Source organism: Euwallacea similis, chromosome 10 (assembly GCF_039881205.1).
Source record: "Euwallacea similis isolate ESF13 chromosome 10, ESF131.1, whole genome shotgun sequence".
Lineage (NCBI taxonomy): Eukaryota > Metazoa > Arthropoda > Insecta > Coleoptera > Curculionidae > Euwallacea > Euwallacea similis.
Window position 1 is genome coordinate 4,039,038 of NC_089618.1, and position 14,868 is coordinate 4,053,905.

General features: G+C 41.8%; 1 protein-coding gene across 1 annotated transcript; it reads right to left on the reverse strand.

The window, feature by feature from the left end:
* Nucleotides 1-3,617: 3,617 nt before the first annotated feature.
* LOC136411601 (discoidin domain-containing receptor 2-like) lies at nt 3,618-14,224 on the reverse strand. Its single transcript, XM_066394237.1, has 7 exons — nt 14,056-14,224; nt 7,733-7,856; nt 6,932-7,037; nt 6,167-6,651; nt 5,410-6,114; nt 5,027-5,347; nt 3,618-4,059 (listed from the first exon to the last, which is right to left on the reverse strand). The coding sequence occupies exons 2-6, from the start codon at nt 7,812-7,814 to the stop codon at nt 5,073-5,075; spliced, it is 1,653 nt and encodes a 550-aa protein (XP_066250334.1). The 5' UTR covers nt 7,815-7,856; nt 14,056-14,224; the 3' UTR covers nt 3,618-4,059; nt 5,027-5,072.
* Between the last annotated feature and the right edge of the window lie 644 nt (nt 14,225-14,868).

Consider the following 14,868-nt stretch of genomic DNA (forward strand, 5'->3'; position numbering starts at 1 on the left):
CTAGCAGAAGATGAGTGGAGTAGATAGTCACTGAGATACTCACAGCTCTTCGACTCTGACGACGTATCCCTCAGGGACACTTCCGAAGTCGGAGAAGGTTCTTTCATCCCGAAGTTTTTACTGGGAGAATCCCACGCTAGAATACCATGCCAAGTGATTTTCCTCGTGACCAAAAAGTCGTGCCGGCCAGACCTAGTTGGTATTGCCGATCATTGAACTTTCCGATGATAGAATCCGCCAATTTTCGGATTGAGTCTTCAAACAGCAATAATCTCGTTCTAATTTGGCAATAATCCAAATACGATTTCCCCGCGGCCCTTAAAAAGTTTAATAATCCGAAATTTAATATTCTTCCTTCCTCAGATTCGAATACCTGCCACTGCAAACGTAAATAACCTCAACTTTTTAATTTAAAAATTCCCCCATTCAGTCGATATTTAGGTTTTTTCCCTGGAAAACTCTTATGTACTGCTGTGATTTATATTCATAGGATTGTATCTCGTTATGGAAGGGAAATTATATTTTCCTTTTGCCAGAGAGAGTTTTATTACAAATCGCGTTTGAGAGGGACAGAATCGGGAAGTTTCATCACAGTTTATTGAATATTTTTCCTGTGGTTTCTAAATGACGGATAGTAAAACTGCCTCTAAAACCATCAGACCCCAGGGAAATCATTTCAGACCCAGTTACGGGGCTAACTCCTGATCCAGCCTGGATTAGTTTGTTTATCTCCTGTCGCTTCCTGGATATTGGCTTGTCACCGCGCAAATCTCGCTTTAGCCCTTTATATCTATGACACTAAGACGAGTTTATAGGTATAATACTTCAGATATTCATTAAGTTCGACAGAACTTCCTTGAAACTGCAGGAACAAAACAACCGAATTCATTTGGTCTCAATCAATTATCGGCATTATAGAAGACAAACAACTACATAAATCAAATTTACTCGCAACGATATCGCCTTCACGTATTTTCTAATTGAATTTCAGTTAACTTCTTTGACTCCTGTTCGGTCCAATAAACTCTCATTGAGGTTCATTGCCGGATTCGATGGTCATTTCGTTTTTAAATAATGCGAGGAGATTTGGAATTACGGCGAAGCACGAAGTGCAGTTTCCTTGAGAGTGCAGATATCTGAAAACGTCATTGCTTTGTTTTCATGTAATTGAGCAATTTAAATTAAAACAGAAAAGTTCGTCTCAAGGTACCTCACAAGGTTTGACAACACAGCTCGCTCGTTGGCAATTGACAACGTCATCAACCTATGTCCGGCCATGTGCCCTTGGGAATAAAAGAACGGTGCCGTGTTGCCATTTAACTAATCTAAGAAAAAATCGGTTAATAAGATTTTTAGGGTTCTCTACCTTGCCACAATGTAAAAAAGCTTCCACAAGCCTAAAGGAAACGCCAAAGGGAGGTCTTCAGTGCGCATAGCTACCTCACCGCGGACGTTTTATTGAGTTTTTCACACTTCCATAGAGCTTTCCGTGCCATTCTTTTTCTTTCCGCAATAGTGATTACGTATGATTAATAGCGATCAAATGTGACGCAAAATCAACAAGGCCCATTCACGTAAAAGTTGCTGACAGATGTACTATACATCACAAAATAGCCGATTTGGCTATTTAGCCGAAATACCCCCTACACGGTTCATTGTTGGGAACTCAACGAATGCACAGCTGACCCCGTATATCCATAACGGGGGCAGTTATTCATCAAATTGCCACCCTCCTCGATCGGTGCTTAGTTGAATGTTTGATATTCAGCTCGTCCGTGACAAATTCATTAGAATGCCACAATACAAAAGGAATTTTTTTCAATGATTGTTCTTGGTATTGGGCGACAGGAAGCTGTTTGCCCAAGTTATGGTAAACGGAAATCTTTTGTTTCTGCAAATACGAGGAATTATCATACATGTTTCACGTGCCCGGATTTTTTTGTGCGTTGAGTACGTTCATTAACACCTTGTCTTGGTAAGTGAAGTGTAAAGCTATTTTCGTATCTGCTTACAACTGGATGATTAATTGCTCATCCGTTCTGACGTATCCCTTCATACCGAGGTTGCAAGCGAAAGAACTGTTTTCGGGATATTAATAGTTGCGCAAGGAGCATTTCCAAGAAGCAGCAGAGATACATAATTAGGCCTCCAAACAGTTCACCTTCCTCGTTATCTCCATTACGTCAGGTCGGCTATTAGTTTGATCCTGCACAACACATGTCCCAAATATCCTTTTTAAGACAGGCTCGGAGATACCAGCTGTTGCCCTCTCATAGCTGGATTCTCGATATTGCGGGAATAGTAATTGGCGCTATGATAATTACATATTTGTCGGGCAACAATTTTGATTAAAAACAGTTGCCCATTGAAAACGAAATTTATTAGGCAAAGGCGCAATTTGCAAATGGTGTACGTACAGGACAATAGAGTGCCAAATTCTATACCTAGGGGACGGTAAAATATGTTTAGCAATCAAAATCACCCCCCGGTAGGGCACGTCCGTTGTCCGCGGTATTGTGAGGCCGGATCAAACACAACATAAATTTAACGATAGAACTGAAGAAGTCAGTTGCGGTTGGATGGAGAAAAATCGACTTTATCAGCTATCACAGCAATCGGAGGGAATCAGTTCTCCTGCGTTCTTTAATGCATCAGCTGTCTCGATGAGTGCGTGTGCCCTGCCTAGAACTTACCATAAACCCCAAAATTCTCGTAATTATTCGTAAATAAATTGAATCTTTCCATTACCGCTTTTATATTTTAACAACCTGCTTATATGATTGGATTACTATGCTTGATGCTATGCCCAACCCCACCATAATCAAATCGAACTCGCAGAGACGACATTTCCATTGTAGACCGTGGGTTTCATGCACGTGTAGACTAGAATTCGGCACGTGCATTAATATCGACTGGTCTCATAGATGTAGAGAAAATAATTTGTTCGACTGCCATTGTGTTTTTTGCACCCCATGTGAACCAGCCCAAGGCATAATAAGCTAGAATGAGCCCTGGAGCATATGCGCCAAAACACATTGTTTCGCTTGGGAAGGATTTTTTAGGGGCGCCCCAGCTAAGAGGGTTAATTTTTGCCTTTGTGAGGCTTATAAAGTAAACTGAACTGGCTTACGTGGTGGTTATCTCGATCGGCTCAATTGTAGGAAAGAGATAAAACATATTTACGGCCCGACGAGCATTTTGGAAGACAAAAAGCGGCACTTACGGAATATAAAAGAACTTATTGCCATCGTTGAAATCGAAGACGGGGCGATTTGTTTGTCTTTCTTGCCAATTTTCCTTGCGAGAGCACTTGGATATATCTTTGTTTAACTGCGTACCTGCGAGGGATAAAAATCCAACTTTTCTCGTTCCACTTGAGAATAACGTCCCAATCAAACAGACGAAGCTAATTTTCCCCCTAATTAATCTAAAATATTTGGGCGAGTTATTAAGTCTGTTTGTATTCCGGGGGAAATCAGGAAATTTGCAAATCTCGAGAAAACCCAGATATAAACGTCCTTTTGTCTTGAGAAAATTGGCCAATTTGTGGCTGCATAAAGAGCTCGTTTCTGCTCATCATAATTGAGTAATGAATGTTTAAATAAAACAGCTTTTCGTAATAATTTGCATTTTATTGTATACCATTGACGAGTTTAATAGTACCTATATACACAGTGAGCCAGATACTATGAATATCGATATGTACAAATTCGAAGTCTTCAGAAACACACCTGTTGGTCATCAGAGTATTGATCTACAAAAGCATATATTCACCTACAGTCATCAATAGTCTTAATTATATACAAAAAGTCTTAAAGTTAATAATACTATAATTATTACCACATTTAGTAGAAATTTCATTGCCTTTGCTTTCGTTTATAATAGTATTCTCAAGGGATTGTCTTAGAGTTAAGAGATTGAAGCACATTATTATGTAGATAAGGGCAGTTTCTGTTACATAAATACAACTATAGTATAACGGGGGTAAAGCAGTACTATTTGGTAAGTTCATCAGCCTTATCAGGATAGTCCATCGCGCCACTAAGGGGGTAGGCATAGCTGAAACAAAGAGAAATGCTATTGTATCATAAGAAATTTCAGCTCTTCAAGGCCGAAGGCGTAGAAACCCACACTCCCAGGCATCAATCATCGAGGGCCATAAAACTTGTGCCACTATCAACGATCGAAGCAATAAATTTTAAGAAGTCGGCCTGTAATTTTTGAGCTGGAAACAAGGCCCGCGGTGTAAAATTAGCCCAATAAAGCACGAGAAGTATTTTTAGATTACAAGGGAATGTCTTAAAAGGTTCACCAGAAGTTTTTTGATTTATGGTATTCGTCCAGAGTGACGTGATGACTTGGCCAGGACGGGACTGGGGTGCTTTCTACCCCTGCTAATCAGGAACGAATTTCGTTAGGTCGATATTCGTTTAAAAAAATGGAAAAATCGTGACAATAATCAACCAGTAATTTTGTCCTGCGTAATTGGCATTTCGCCACACTATGTGAGAGTTAGCCCTCCCTGCCGCCACTCAACCATATTTCTACACTCGAGTGAATTTGGGATTTACAACTAGAAGTACGTATCAACTAGACTTGACTCTCGTCACACATGTTATTTCGATGACTATCATAAAAGACCACCTTCATATTTTCTTCACTGTGTCTGTGACGGTTCCTTGTTAGACAGTAGTGTTACATCGCGGACATACGCTACAGCCGACAGATTTTTACTTCAAAGGAGTTGCAATTTTACTATTACGCTATCCTCTGAGCCCCCTTTGGGCGTGACTAAATCGAAAAATTTGTTTTGCCTTAATACGCTTCTGTTTCGTAATTCCTTGCGATACAACTACTCCAACAACTGGGACCTATTTTAAGCCTTATCGGACTTTTTCGAAGTAATTTAAAACAGATTTCGTTAATTGAAAATTATGCTGGTGCACTGGTTCGCTCGCTTAAACTCCCCGAACAATGGGACCTTCAAACGATTTATCACTTAAAGACACAAAGAAACACCACTTACCTCAAATACTACTCAATAAAAATATCACAGACGAGGGGGAATTGAGTTAAGGTCCAATGTAGGTCCTCTCGGACACGTATCTGGGCTGGCGCAGCAGTCTAACCGGTGGGGGGGTACTCAGGGGGGGAGGAGGTGGCGTGAATTGAGGCTTATACTCGGATTTGCATACATCAGTGGCGGCGTAATGCTGCTCCGAGGGAGGCGGGGCTAGCGGGGGTTTGGGAAAGAACAGTTGACGATCCGGGGGGGTCCTGGAGGTCTGACTTCGTTGAACGGGTTCTGCGTAGTCAGCGTAATCTGACGAAGTATTTGTCAGGTGACCTGATGCAGCATCAAAACCATCTTTATCTATAAAAATCACAAAATTTCTACCAATAACTTACCCAATGAAGGTGGTCGGTATAGGGCAGTCTTGTCAGGGACTTGACTAGGCCTGGGAGAGCTTTTATATCTCCGGTGTTGGTATAACACATACGAGACTACCGCCACCAAGAACACCACCAGAACCATGAACAAACCCACCATAATGCCCAAATATTGGCCGAACCCGCTTTGATTGTTCACTGCACTAATCACATTTTTAGTATTATCCCTGCCATTAAGGTCCACAATATTATCACTAGGGGCTTTACTGGCTTCGGGTAAGTCGTCTTCTTCGCTGAAGTTACCCGTCACTTGGGAACTTTCAAAGGATACTTCACTGATCAAGATCCATCTGGAGGAGAAGTAGAGTTGCAGCTTCACGAAGCGACCCACACGATGGTGTAGCTTGATGGAGACGTTCCTTGGAGTCTCCATGATTTTGTCCTCGAAAGAGTCATAGGTAATGGGCTCCCCTTTGTAGCGTTTGCCTCCAATACTGAAGAAGACTTTGGATTCGTTGAAGACTTGCACTTCTTTGGTGAATTGGTTGTTGGTGTAGATATTGACGGCTGTAAACTCCCGGATCTTGTCGAATTCAAAGATAATCTCCACAGGTTTATTGTCCCTTGTGTCGTTCCTCCAGCCCACCCATCCTTGACCAGGTTCGTGGAAGGACAACTTAAAGTCATCCGGTGCTATTTGCCCATCAGTCAGCTGTCCCAGACCTGCAAAAAGCCCTTGTAAAGCTAAAATTACGTAAATAAGAAAATAACTCACCATATTTGAGTTTCTCTCCGTCCCAATGCCCATCATAACTAGAATCATAGAACTCCCAGCTGCCTCTCTTGTCCCCTTGAGGCATAGAATAGCTGACAATCCCATCGGACCACTTGCACCCATATACCTCCACCCTCATGCACACAGTCCTCTTATGCAAACTAAAAGGCAGGAATCGGAGCTTACTGACCAGGATGGGAGGACTGAGGACAGTCTTTGACTCTAAATAGGTGTTGATATTGCCTTTGAGCACGTCCTCATTGGTCTCCGCCCTGTACCGGATCCATTTGTTGAGTCTCGGTCTGTAGTACTCAAGCTTGTAGGCCTCGCTGTACTCCACTCCCTGCCCGTTCCCGAACCGGCCCTGGGTCTCTGTAGCGGTGATTAAATGCACTGAATGCAAGTCTATTTCAATCCATTCTTTGGTGTCAGGGTCGGCTTGGGATTGGGGACACCATGCACCCCCCTCGTTCTCAGTCCGGATTCTGTATACACAAAGTTAGCCCCATTAAAACTTTGTACAAATAAGAATCTATAACTCGCGGATGTTTTGGCAAGCCAGGAATTTATGGCCAAAGGAGATCATTTTTAACGTAAAGTTCTAAAGATGGAGAGATATAAAACTTCTCGAAGTAAATCATCCGTTTTATATATCTCCGGCTTGTGGGGCATTACGAGCCTGTCAAAGGGGGGAATTTCTTCGGTGAAATATCGGCAAGTCCAATGACAGGCATCGTTTAAATAATAACGCGTCCGAGAAATTACCTTGCGTGACGTGCTCCTACGTATTTATGGTCAAAAGTGGAGCTGACCGATATGTCTTGGTCTTTGATGAGGCCACTTTCCATGCCCAGCGGCGCTATGCACTGAGCTGAAACAATAATTAAGACGTTTGAAGGCAAGTGGATTTTAATGGGACTAGGTAGATGTAATAATGACTTGAGAAGGTTTCAATTTCCCCCAGGAAACGGGTATTTATGCGATAGGTGCAAAAACGGTCAGGCATGTTCATGCTCAACTGAAAGTTGAATTCTAAGAGATTTTATCGTAAATCGACGAAGGGCGATCGCCTTTGGAAGTGAATTATTTTTTGCCGTCTAGCACCCCATACTCATTTGGACCGATGTTTTTGGGCCACCCTGTATAGACGCTGAGATTCCCGTGGTTACACGGTTGTCCCAACGGTGATGTGATTACATACAGATTAATATCCTCACTATACCGCAATTTTAAATTTTCAAATCGATTCAGGAACAAGCAGCGGAGTGCATTAGGGGATTGCTCTTCGAGCTCGAGGAGCGTCACTTATACCATCTGGCAATAAAACCGAAAATAATTCCCCGAAATATTTCCAATCACCATTTTATACCTCCATTACATTAAGGACAGTAATTTCTCTTCCCAGTTTACCTGCACAAGGCCATTTTATATTGGCGGTGGAGTGAAAAATAGCTCCCCTAGTTTGTGGAGCAGCCGGGGGAGCAGCGGCCATATTTCAAACCCCGTTTTATGTCGAACTTCCGCGAAAACTTTGTTTCGGGTCTTTTGCTCTACAGAAATACTTACAATAGTCCACTGCCCCAACGTGGGGCAGACTGGCAGCGAGTGTGACAAGGACAAAGGCATAAATTCCAGTCTCCAACGTCATTTTTGCTCATTTGTTCCGCCTTGGTTCTGCGCTTTGTGGTTCCTGGAACAAAACGGCAATTTGTGTATTTAAATCTTTATAAAATGTGTGGTCAGGGGCGCAGTTTTCCAGTGGCGTGAAACACAATATCCTTAGCAAGAAGACAATTAAACACTTAAGCGGACGGGAAACAACGATTTATGGCCAATTAGGACGAATTTAAGCCGGATTATCCCAAACACAAAGCTTAAAAGATTTAGGAACTACGCCCTATCGTTTATATTTGTTCCAGTGTTTTTCACCTAATTAACATTGTTGGTCGCGCACAATGCCAACTTGTTTAAACAAATGTAGTGCTGAGCCATAAAGAATAATTAAATATCCATCGGAGATTAAATTGATCGTTCCGAGTGATTTATCGGCTCATTGTGATGACATACAGTCGCCATAAAAGTAATAAAAATCGATTTTCGATGGTTAAACAATCGTTTATTTACTTGTGATAACTCTCATACATGAAAATTTTATTTACACTCAGAAACTCTAATCCCTCATAAGAAAGCAAATAAATATTTCCTATCAGGCAAATACATGTAAAATCCCAAGTGGCACCGGCCGCGGCAGACATCTCAACAGGCAATCTCGCAGGAACCACTGTCTGCAGTTGCGGATTTGGTTCTTTGTCAGCTCCAGACCGAAAACGCCTTTCGAATTATTACCATTCAATCCCCGTCGTCGCCATTGTATGCACGGGGAACATCCGAACAAACACCTTGTGTAAAATAAACAAATGAATGCTGCTTTTTGACAGCCCGAACAATAGAGTCATTATGCCGTGCGCTGTGTGAGTGCGAGGCGAGTCGCCGCTGGTGCGATTCGCTAATGAGGGGCCTATTAGAGCAAGAGATGTAATGACTAACGTCAGAGCAGTCTTTCAAATGTGGTTTAGGAGTGAAGGAATGCCAGATAAGACTCAAGAATCAGATCCTGAATTTGAGGAGTAGTTCAAGAAAATTTTGAGGATCAAGCAAACCACTGTTTTTGAGCAAAAAGACCCATGAGATATGGCACTGCAAAGGTACCTATTTCAGTGATGTGGACACACAGACTAAAAAAAATTGTCCGGATACCTTTCCGAAAGTCTTTTGCGTATTTGCAAAATACGCACGCCTCTGGTTTTGACAATTTGAGAGTTTGGAAAATTGTAAATTCGTGGAATGAACATCTGCGGAAGTCTTAGAAGGGAAAACCTACCACTGTCTTTGAAATTACTTCAAATGCTGAAGGTTCTGATACCAAATCCAGCAAATGCAATGAGAGTTGATGAGGATACCTTAAATGAATAAAATGGACATCCAATTTATATAGGACTTTTTGAAAATTCGTAGAAGCTATGGAATTGATAATACGTGGTGATACGATGCGCTAATGATTCTTGTACGAAATCCATCACATGCAAATTGGTACAGCAGAGACCAGGATTGGACTTTCCAAAAAAAGGGGACGCTTTCCAAAATTATCGAAAGTGAAGTTGAAAAATCAAGGAGAACGACAATATGTAGGAGAAGAGTGGCATATTGGTACGATCCTGAATGAAGAAAGAAGGTGCAGAGGGGCAAATATTTGTTGCGATATTGATACAGAGTATCACAGAGATAAGTATGTGTGGCTCTGCGCAGGAGCTTTTAGTTTTTAGACGAACTTGAATCGGGGACCACCGAATTGGTGATTCTGGAAAATCTAAAAAATAATCAGGATGTAAACCGACACTAAACTTTTCCGCCAAATTAACCTGCCGCCCATCGGCATCGGAATGGCGGAGCCGCCGCCAACGGCAATTAAAAACTCTTCTCGCGTACACCAGCAGCTGCTTCACTTCTTTATAAATAAACTCTCTGTTTCCAGTGATTTTATCTTCTGCCGTTAGTCGGACTTGCGAGATGCCTGTCTTCGATAAATCGCATCAAAAACATGTGCTGTTGACGTTGCATTCGCGTCCTGACGCTTTCGAAATCAAAGAAGAAGCCTCGATTTTTTTATTTTTTTTACCGCCAAGAGTCGTGTTAACAGAGGTCGTTCGAATCTGGAACTCCACGCCCATAACTCCCGGCCTTATCGACCTACACGACAAGCAAGACAAGAAGTCAAGAACAAAATTACGAACTGAGATAAGATCCGGTCGCTCATTCGATACTCAAGTTTATTTTTACCTTTCTCGAGCTCTTACTTGTTACTGTAAACACCGATAATCGGAGATTACTAACTCGTCTCAGGATTAACGTGTCTATAAATAATCGCAAGACTCGGAAAGAGTTTTTCGGATAGTATCAAAACACTCCACAAAAGCGCCCAGTAAGCCTTTTTGTTATCTCCCCTTTTGATGCTCCCCGAAAAGGAGGAAATAAAAAAATCTATTGAAAGTGGCATGCATTGAACTCCTCGAACTCCCTTCGAAAATCACAGTCTGAGCGGCGTCTTCCGGCGACCCAGCCCTGAATGCGACCCTTAGACTCGGCCGTATATAATGAATGTATACGCGGCGGGTTAATAAGAGCCTTTTGTAAACTAGATTACTTTAAATATTGGGCTTCTTTCAAGGTATACTGTCGAGGGGAAGGTTCCTTTACATGCGAAGCGATTTGAATACCAAATTCTATCAAAGGGCTTAGTTCGAGGAAAAATTATTGTGGAGCGGTGTATTATGGACGGGTTATTAAGCGAATGTCGAGGGGATCTGTGTTTACTCGCTCGGGCTTTCTTCTCTATTCTTTGGAAAAAATTGCAGATTAAAGATTAGGCGACTCTAATTGGACTGCAACTCCTTATGTTAAGCACCTCAATAGCGATAGCAGTTTTTCATTTTATGTTAAATACTCCAAAGACCCAGACAGTGACATAACGAAATCTTAATTAAGCGTCTCATAAATCATGCACAAGCCGAGCTAATGCGGTATTAACCAATAGAGCAAGTTTTGCAGTAATTTTGTAATATCCAACTCCGCAGGGCCAATATTAATTTAAGGCTACTCCCTGATCCAATATGGCAGACGAAATACACTTTCACGCAACTTGGACGATGGTGCATTGCCGCAAGCGAGTTCCTCGTCAGCGATTAGCATCCCTAAAGAGGGGTCTTGAAATCTAATTTTGTGACTCCTTGAGGTTTCTCTATCTTTATTCCATTTTGTTTCGGTTCTGACCACTGCCAGGAAACTTATGGACAATGCCAGATGTGGTGCTTTATTCCTCCATCATAATGATCCTCGATAGCTCCTTTTTCTTGTAATAGAAGTTAGAAATTTCAAGCCCACTACGCTTCTGAATTCAAGTCTAAAGAAAAGCCAATGATTTTCCTTCATATCCCCTTTTCTCTCCAACGGAACTAGCAAACTTCCTCTGAATTCTCCGAACTCTGATTCTCTCGTAATATGATCTTGACTTTAAAAATTGCAAACCATTTAACATCCTTTTATCCGCCACTACTTGATAATGAAACAATATTCGGCTTCTTGACTAAAGTTAAAAAGGGATCATATAGCACCAGAGGGGATAATGAGGGTATGTGGGATATAAATTCTTTAGTCCCGCTGGCCGCTTAAGGTAAATACATTATCATGCTTACCTGCCCGTTAAAGTGCAAAATGTTGCGATATTAGTCGGTGCTGACTTCCGAGTCAGTTGATTGCGCAGCCGCGCTGAGCAAACTCGAATATGACTTTTGAAATATGAAGCCAAATATGTATTATGCAGTTTTTACAGATGTCACTCCTTGATTGGGCTTGAATGACGGAATGATCCTTAGCTTGTTGCCTAAGTTGAGACCTAACCAAACTATACGCATCTGCACCCTTGAAAACGGCAAAAATTTATCTTTAAACTCAGGTTAAGTTTTGGCAATGAACCGAATTTAGAGGTAAACTCGCGCCGCATATCACTGGTGCAACAAGCCCTTAATGTTCAAAATTTAATTTTTATGATTTTTTAGAAATTGGCAAATACAGTGGATTTCAGGTGCAGTTCTTCTTTTTCGAAGTTTTAGGAATCGCGCCTTCGCAATTATAAGACGAAATAGAAATCACCGGATTTCAAATCCTGATGAAAACTTCTAGGATTTCACAGGTTTAAAAAGATTCCAAAAAGCGTGGAAGCCAGGAAGCTTAATACGCCTTCCTCGTGCATCTCTTAACGACCATGTTATCTATAAACAGCATCTGGATCTGAGGTTTCTGAAGCCCCAACCGAAAAATTAATAACACAAACATGACACTGCGGTCCTGTAAATTTCCCTCGCTGATTGTTTAGTGCCACATTTACTGTACGTAAACATCTAATCTGGGACGTTTTAGCCGAGTGAGATTTATCTCAGGGACAATTTATTATCTTTTTATGCGCCATCTTATGGGAGTGTTTGCACTGGAGCTGAGAGTTCATGACTTTCCCGGAAAAATATCGATTCTTGAAGCCATAAATTAACCTCTAGACTTTGCCACGGTCTAATGCCTTTGACTTCTGATAGGCGGCTCATTATGGGGCCTTTTGTCACCCCCCAAGAATTTACGACCCCCATTAAACCTAATTATTTTTGGACATGAGGTTATTGACGGCATCACGTACATTTTTCCGATACTGAGACGTGCCACAAAGGCATTGTGAACGTGTCGTTGGCCCTCATCCATCCATAGCAAATCCTGTATAGAAATGCGTGGCTGTGAATAACTATTGTTCTCTTTGAAATTCAGCTCTATGGGGCATTTTTAATTCCTCAGAGGTCTCTTGTAAACCAAATACTTATTAGCATTTCAAAACGTTAAAATTTTAAACGTTCTCGTAAACCTAGATTTACGGGCGCACAAGTGCTAACCATCTTGCAAACCATTAAAACAGGTTGGGCATGTGGTTAGGCCACTAGGGATGAGCTGGCTCGTTACGTGTGTGTGCACACTTGCAAGTATCAAGTGGCTTAGAAAGTATCACTAGGCCTCACGTTACATGTAAACAATCGTAATTCTATAGCCGAGGTATTATATTTGCGCAAGGCCCCTTTTTAAGCACGAAGGCGATTTCGGTCAGTCCTATAAGCTTCTTATGTCCAAATCCCCATGGGACTGTGATTTTTTGGGTGCGGAGGCAGCAACCGTGAAGCTGAGTCAGTCGAGTGGGCCCCAAATTGATATCACGGTGTTAAAGCGTAAAGCCAAAGGTGCCACTTTACGGTTGAGCTGTTTCCGGGTGTTTTGCAGGTTCTCGAGAGAGGAAAGAACTCGGAGATGATTAACAGATTTCATATATGCACAATGTACTGGGCGTTGTTCTGCGTTAATCAGGGTCCAAAATGACTCAGTCTGAGCAATTCGCAATACCTAATGCATAAAAACCGAAAATCATTTTGTAGGTCTGTGCACGGCCTGCAAGCCCTCCTTTGAGCTTCTTCCCTCACTGAATCTGTAGGTGTTACCGTTTACGAGATCCTCATCTTGGCCACACTGTATGATATAGAGATTGTACAATTTTTTAAAATTTAAGAGCTATCTCCGTCGGACTTCAAGTATTATCCTTAGACAGATAAAGAGCATGCATGTTCAAAAGTATCCACTTTTGGGTCTTGAGTGAAACCTGGTCATGTCTCCCATGTTTCACCCATTGAACATTTCCTCTCAAACGTTGCTTGCGTCATTTTCCCATAAAGTACAGGTGCGAACACTACATCCGCTGATCAATATGCACTTCACGACTGGTTTTATTGCACGGTTAATTGAATGGACTTCTGTCGATCCATAATAATCTACGATAGAGAAATTTTTTTTACGGGATTTATCTACATTCCTGTCGCTCGTAAAACTCCTAGACTAAACAAAAATATATTTCCTTTCATAAATTAGCCCTCAATGCAGCTTTTCAGCCTCCGGTGACAAAATATTATAAATACGCTTTATTTATTTTTAAATGATGCACATGTGACGTGTTCAAGTGGGTATAGGCCAACCTTCCACAAGTAGAATCCAAAATTGTGGGCGCTTCTTGAGACTCAGGTGGGAATTTTTAAATCGAAAATGATCATAAAAGCGAAATTTGTTAACCACTCCGAGACTTGGGGTGAAAAAACCCCATACAACTAGATACTCATTTCCGAAGCAATTGAATTAGCTATCGAATGCCTTGCAATTAATTATGTTTCCAGAACGATGCGATAGCGACGAACCCACATCCTTATCACTACCAGCGCTCCTTGCTGGAACCCACCCAGAAGCCATGAAATACTCACTTATCTGATCCAAAAAATCCTCGTGGTAACTGCAAAAACTAATAACATCCAACTGCACTGAAACACAAGGAACTTCCCCTAGAACCCAGTTCAAGTGCAATTTCAAAGCTCGCGCCCGATCTCGTTAAGCTTTCGAAAATGAAGTTACATCTATACCATCACGTTCCGACGCTGGCGACATACTGATCGGGCCGACGTTTTTGCGCCAGTTTGCGGCCAATGAACGGCCGACGTTGCCCCACTCTCGACGTATCAGCGGCCGTCGGATCGGCGCGGGATGGCACTCCGGGATTTGGATTCTGGATAGAGCGATTTTTTCCTAAAAATTTTTTCCGAGGAGGTGCCAAACTCCCGAAATGGGGGAGTGTATGATCCCTCAGGAATGACGTCAAAATGACTGGTCGAGACTGTCGAAAGTGTCAGCAATCAGTATCTTTATGTGGATGAATCTTCATAAGGAGCAAGACGTAGTGATGAGATTCAGAAGTACTACCACATTCTTTAGTTTTTAATGGTAGCTTATAGAGGATGCTGAAGGCAAATTGAGAATACCCGCTTTAGAGGAGTGCTTTGCACCATCATTTCGCATGTAATGGATCTGGAAAGCTACAGTCTCTGTGTATTTAAGCTTCAATATAGATAATGAAGTAAGAGTATGCCAGGCTCAGGAAGTTAAAACGTGAGGAGTGTTGAGAAATGAATGTATTCTGGAAGAATTCAATAATTACGAATTCAGTAATTCGTGATAGGGCCTCAGCTGCTTCTGGGACTCTCTGGGATGCAGTATCCAGACAGCTCTTAGGAACCTGGAAA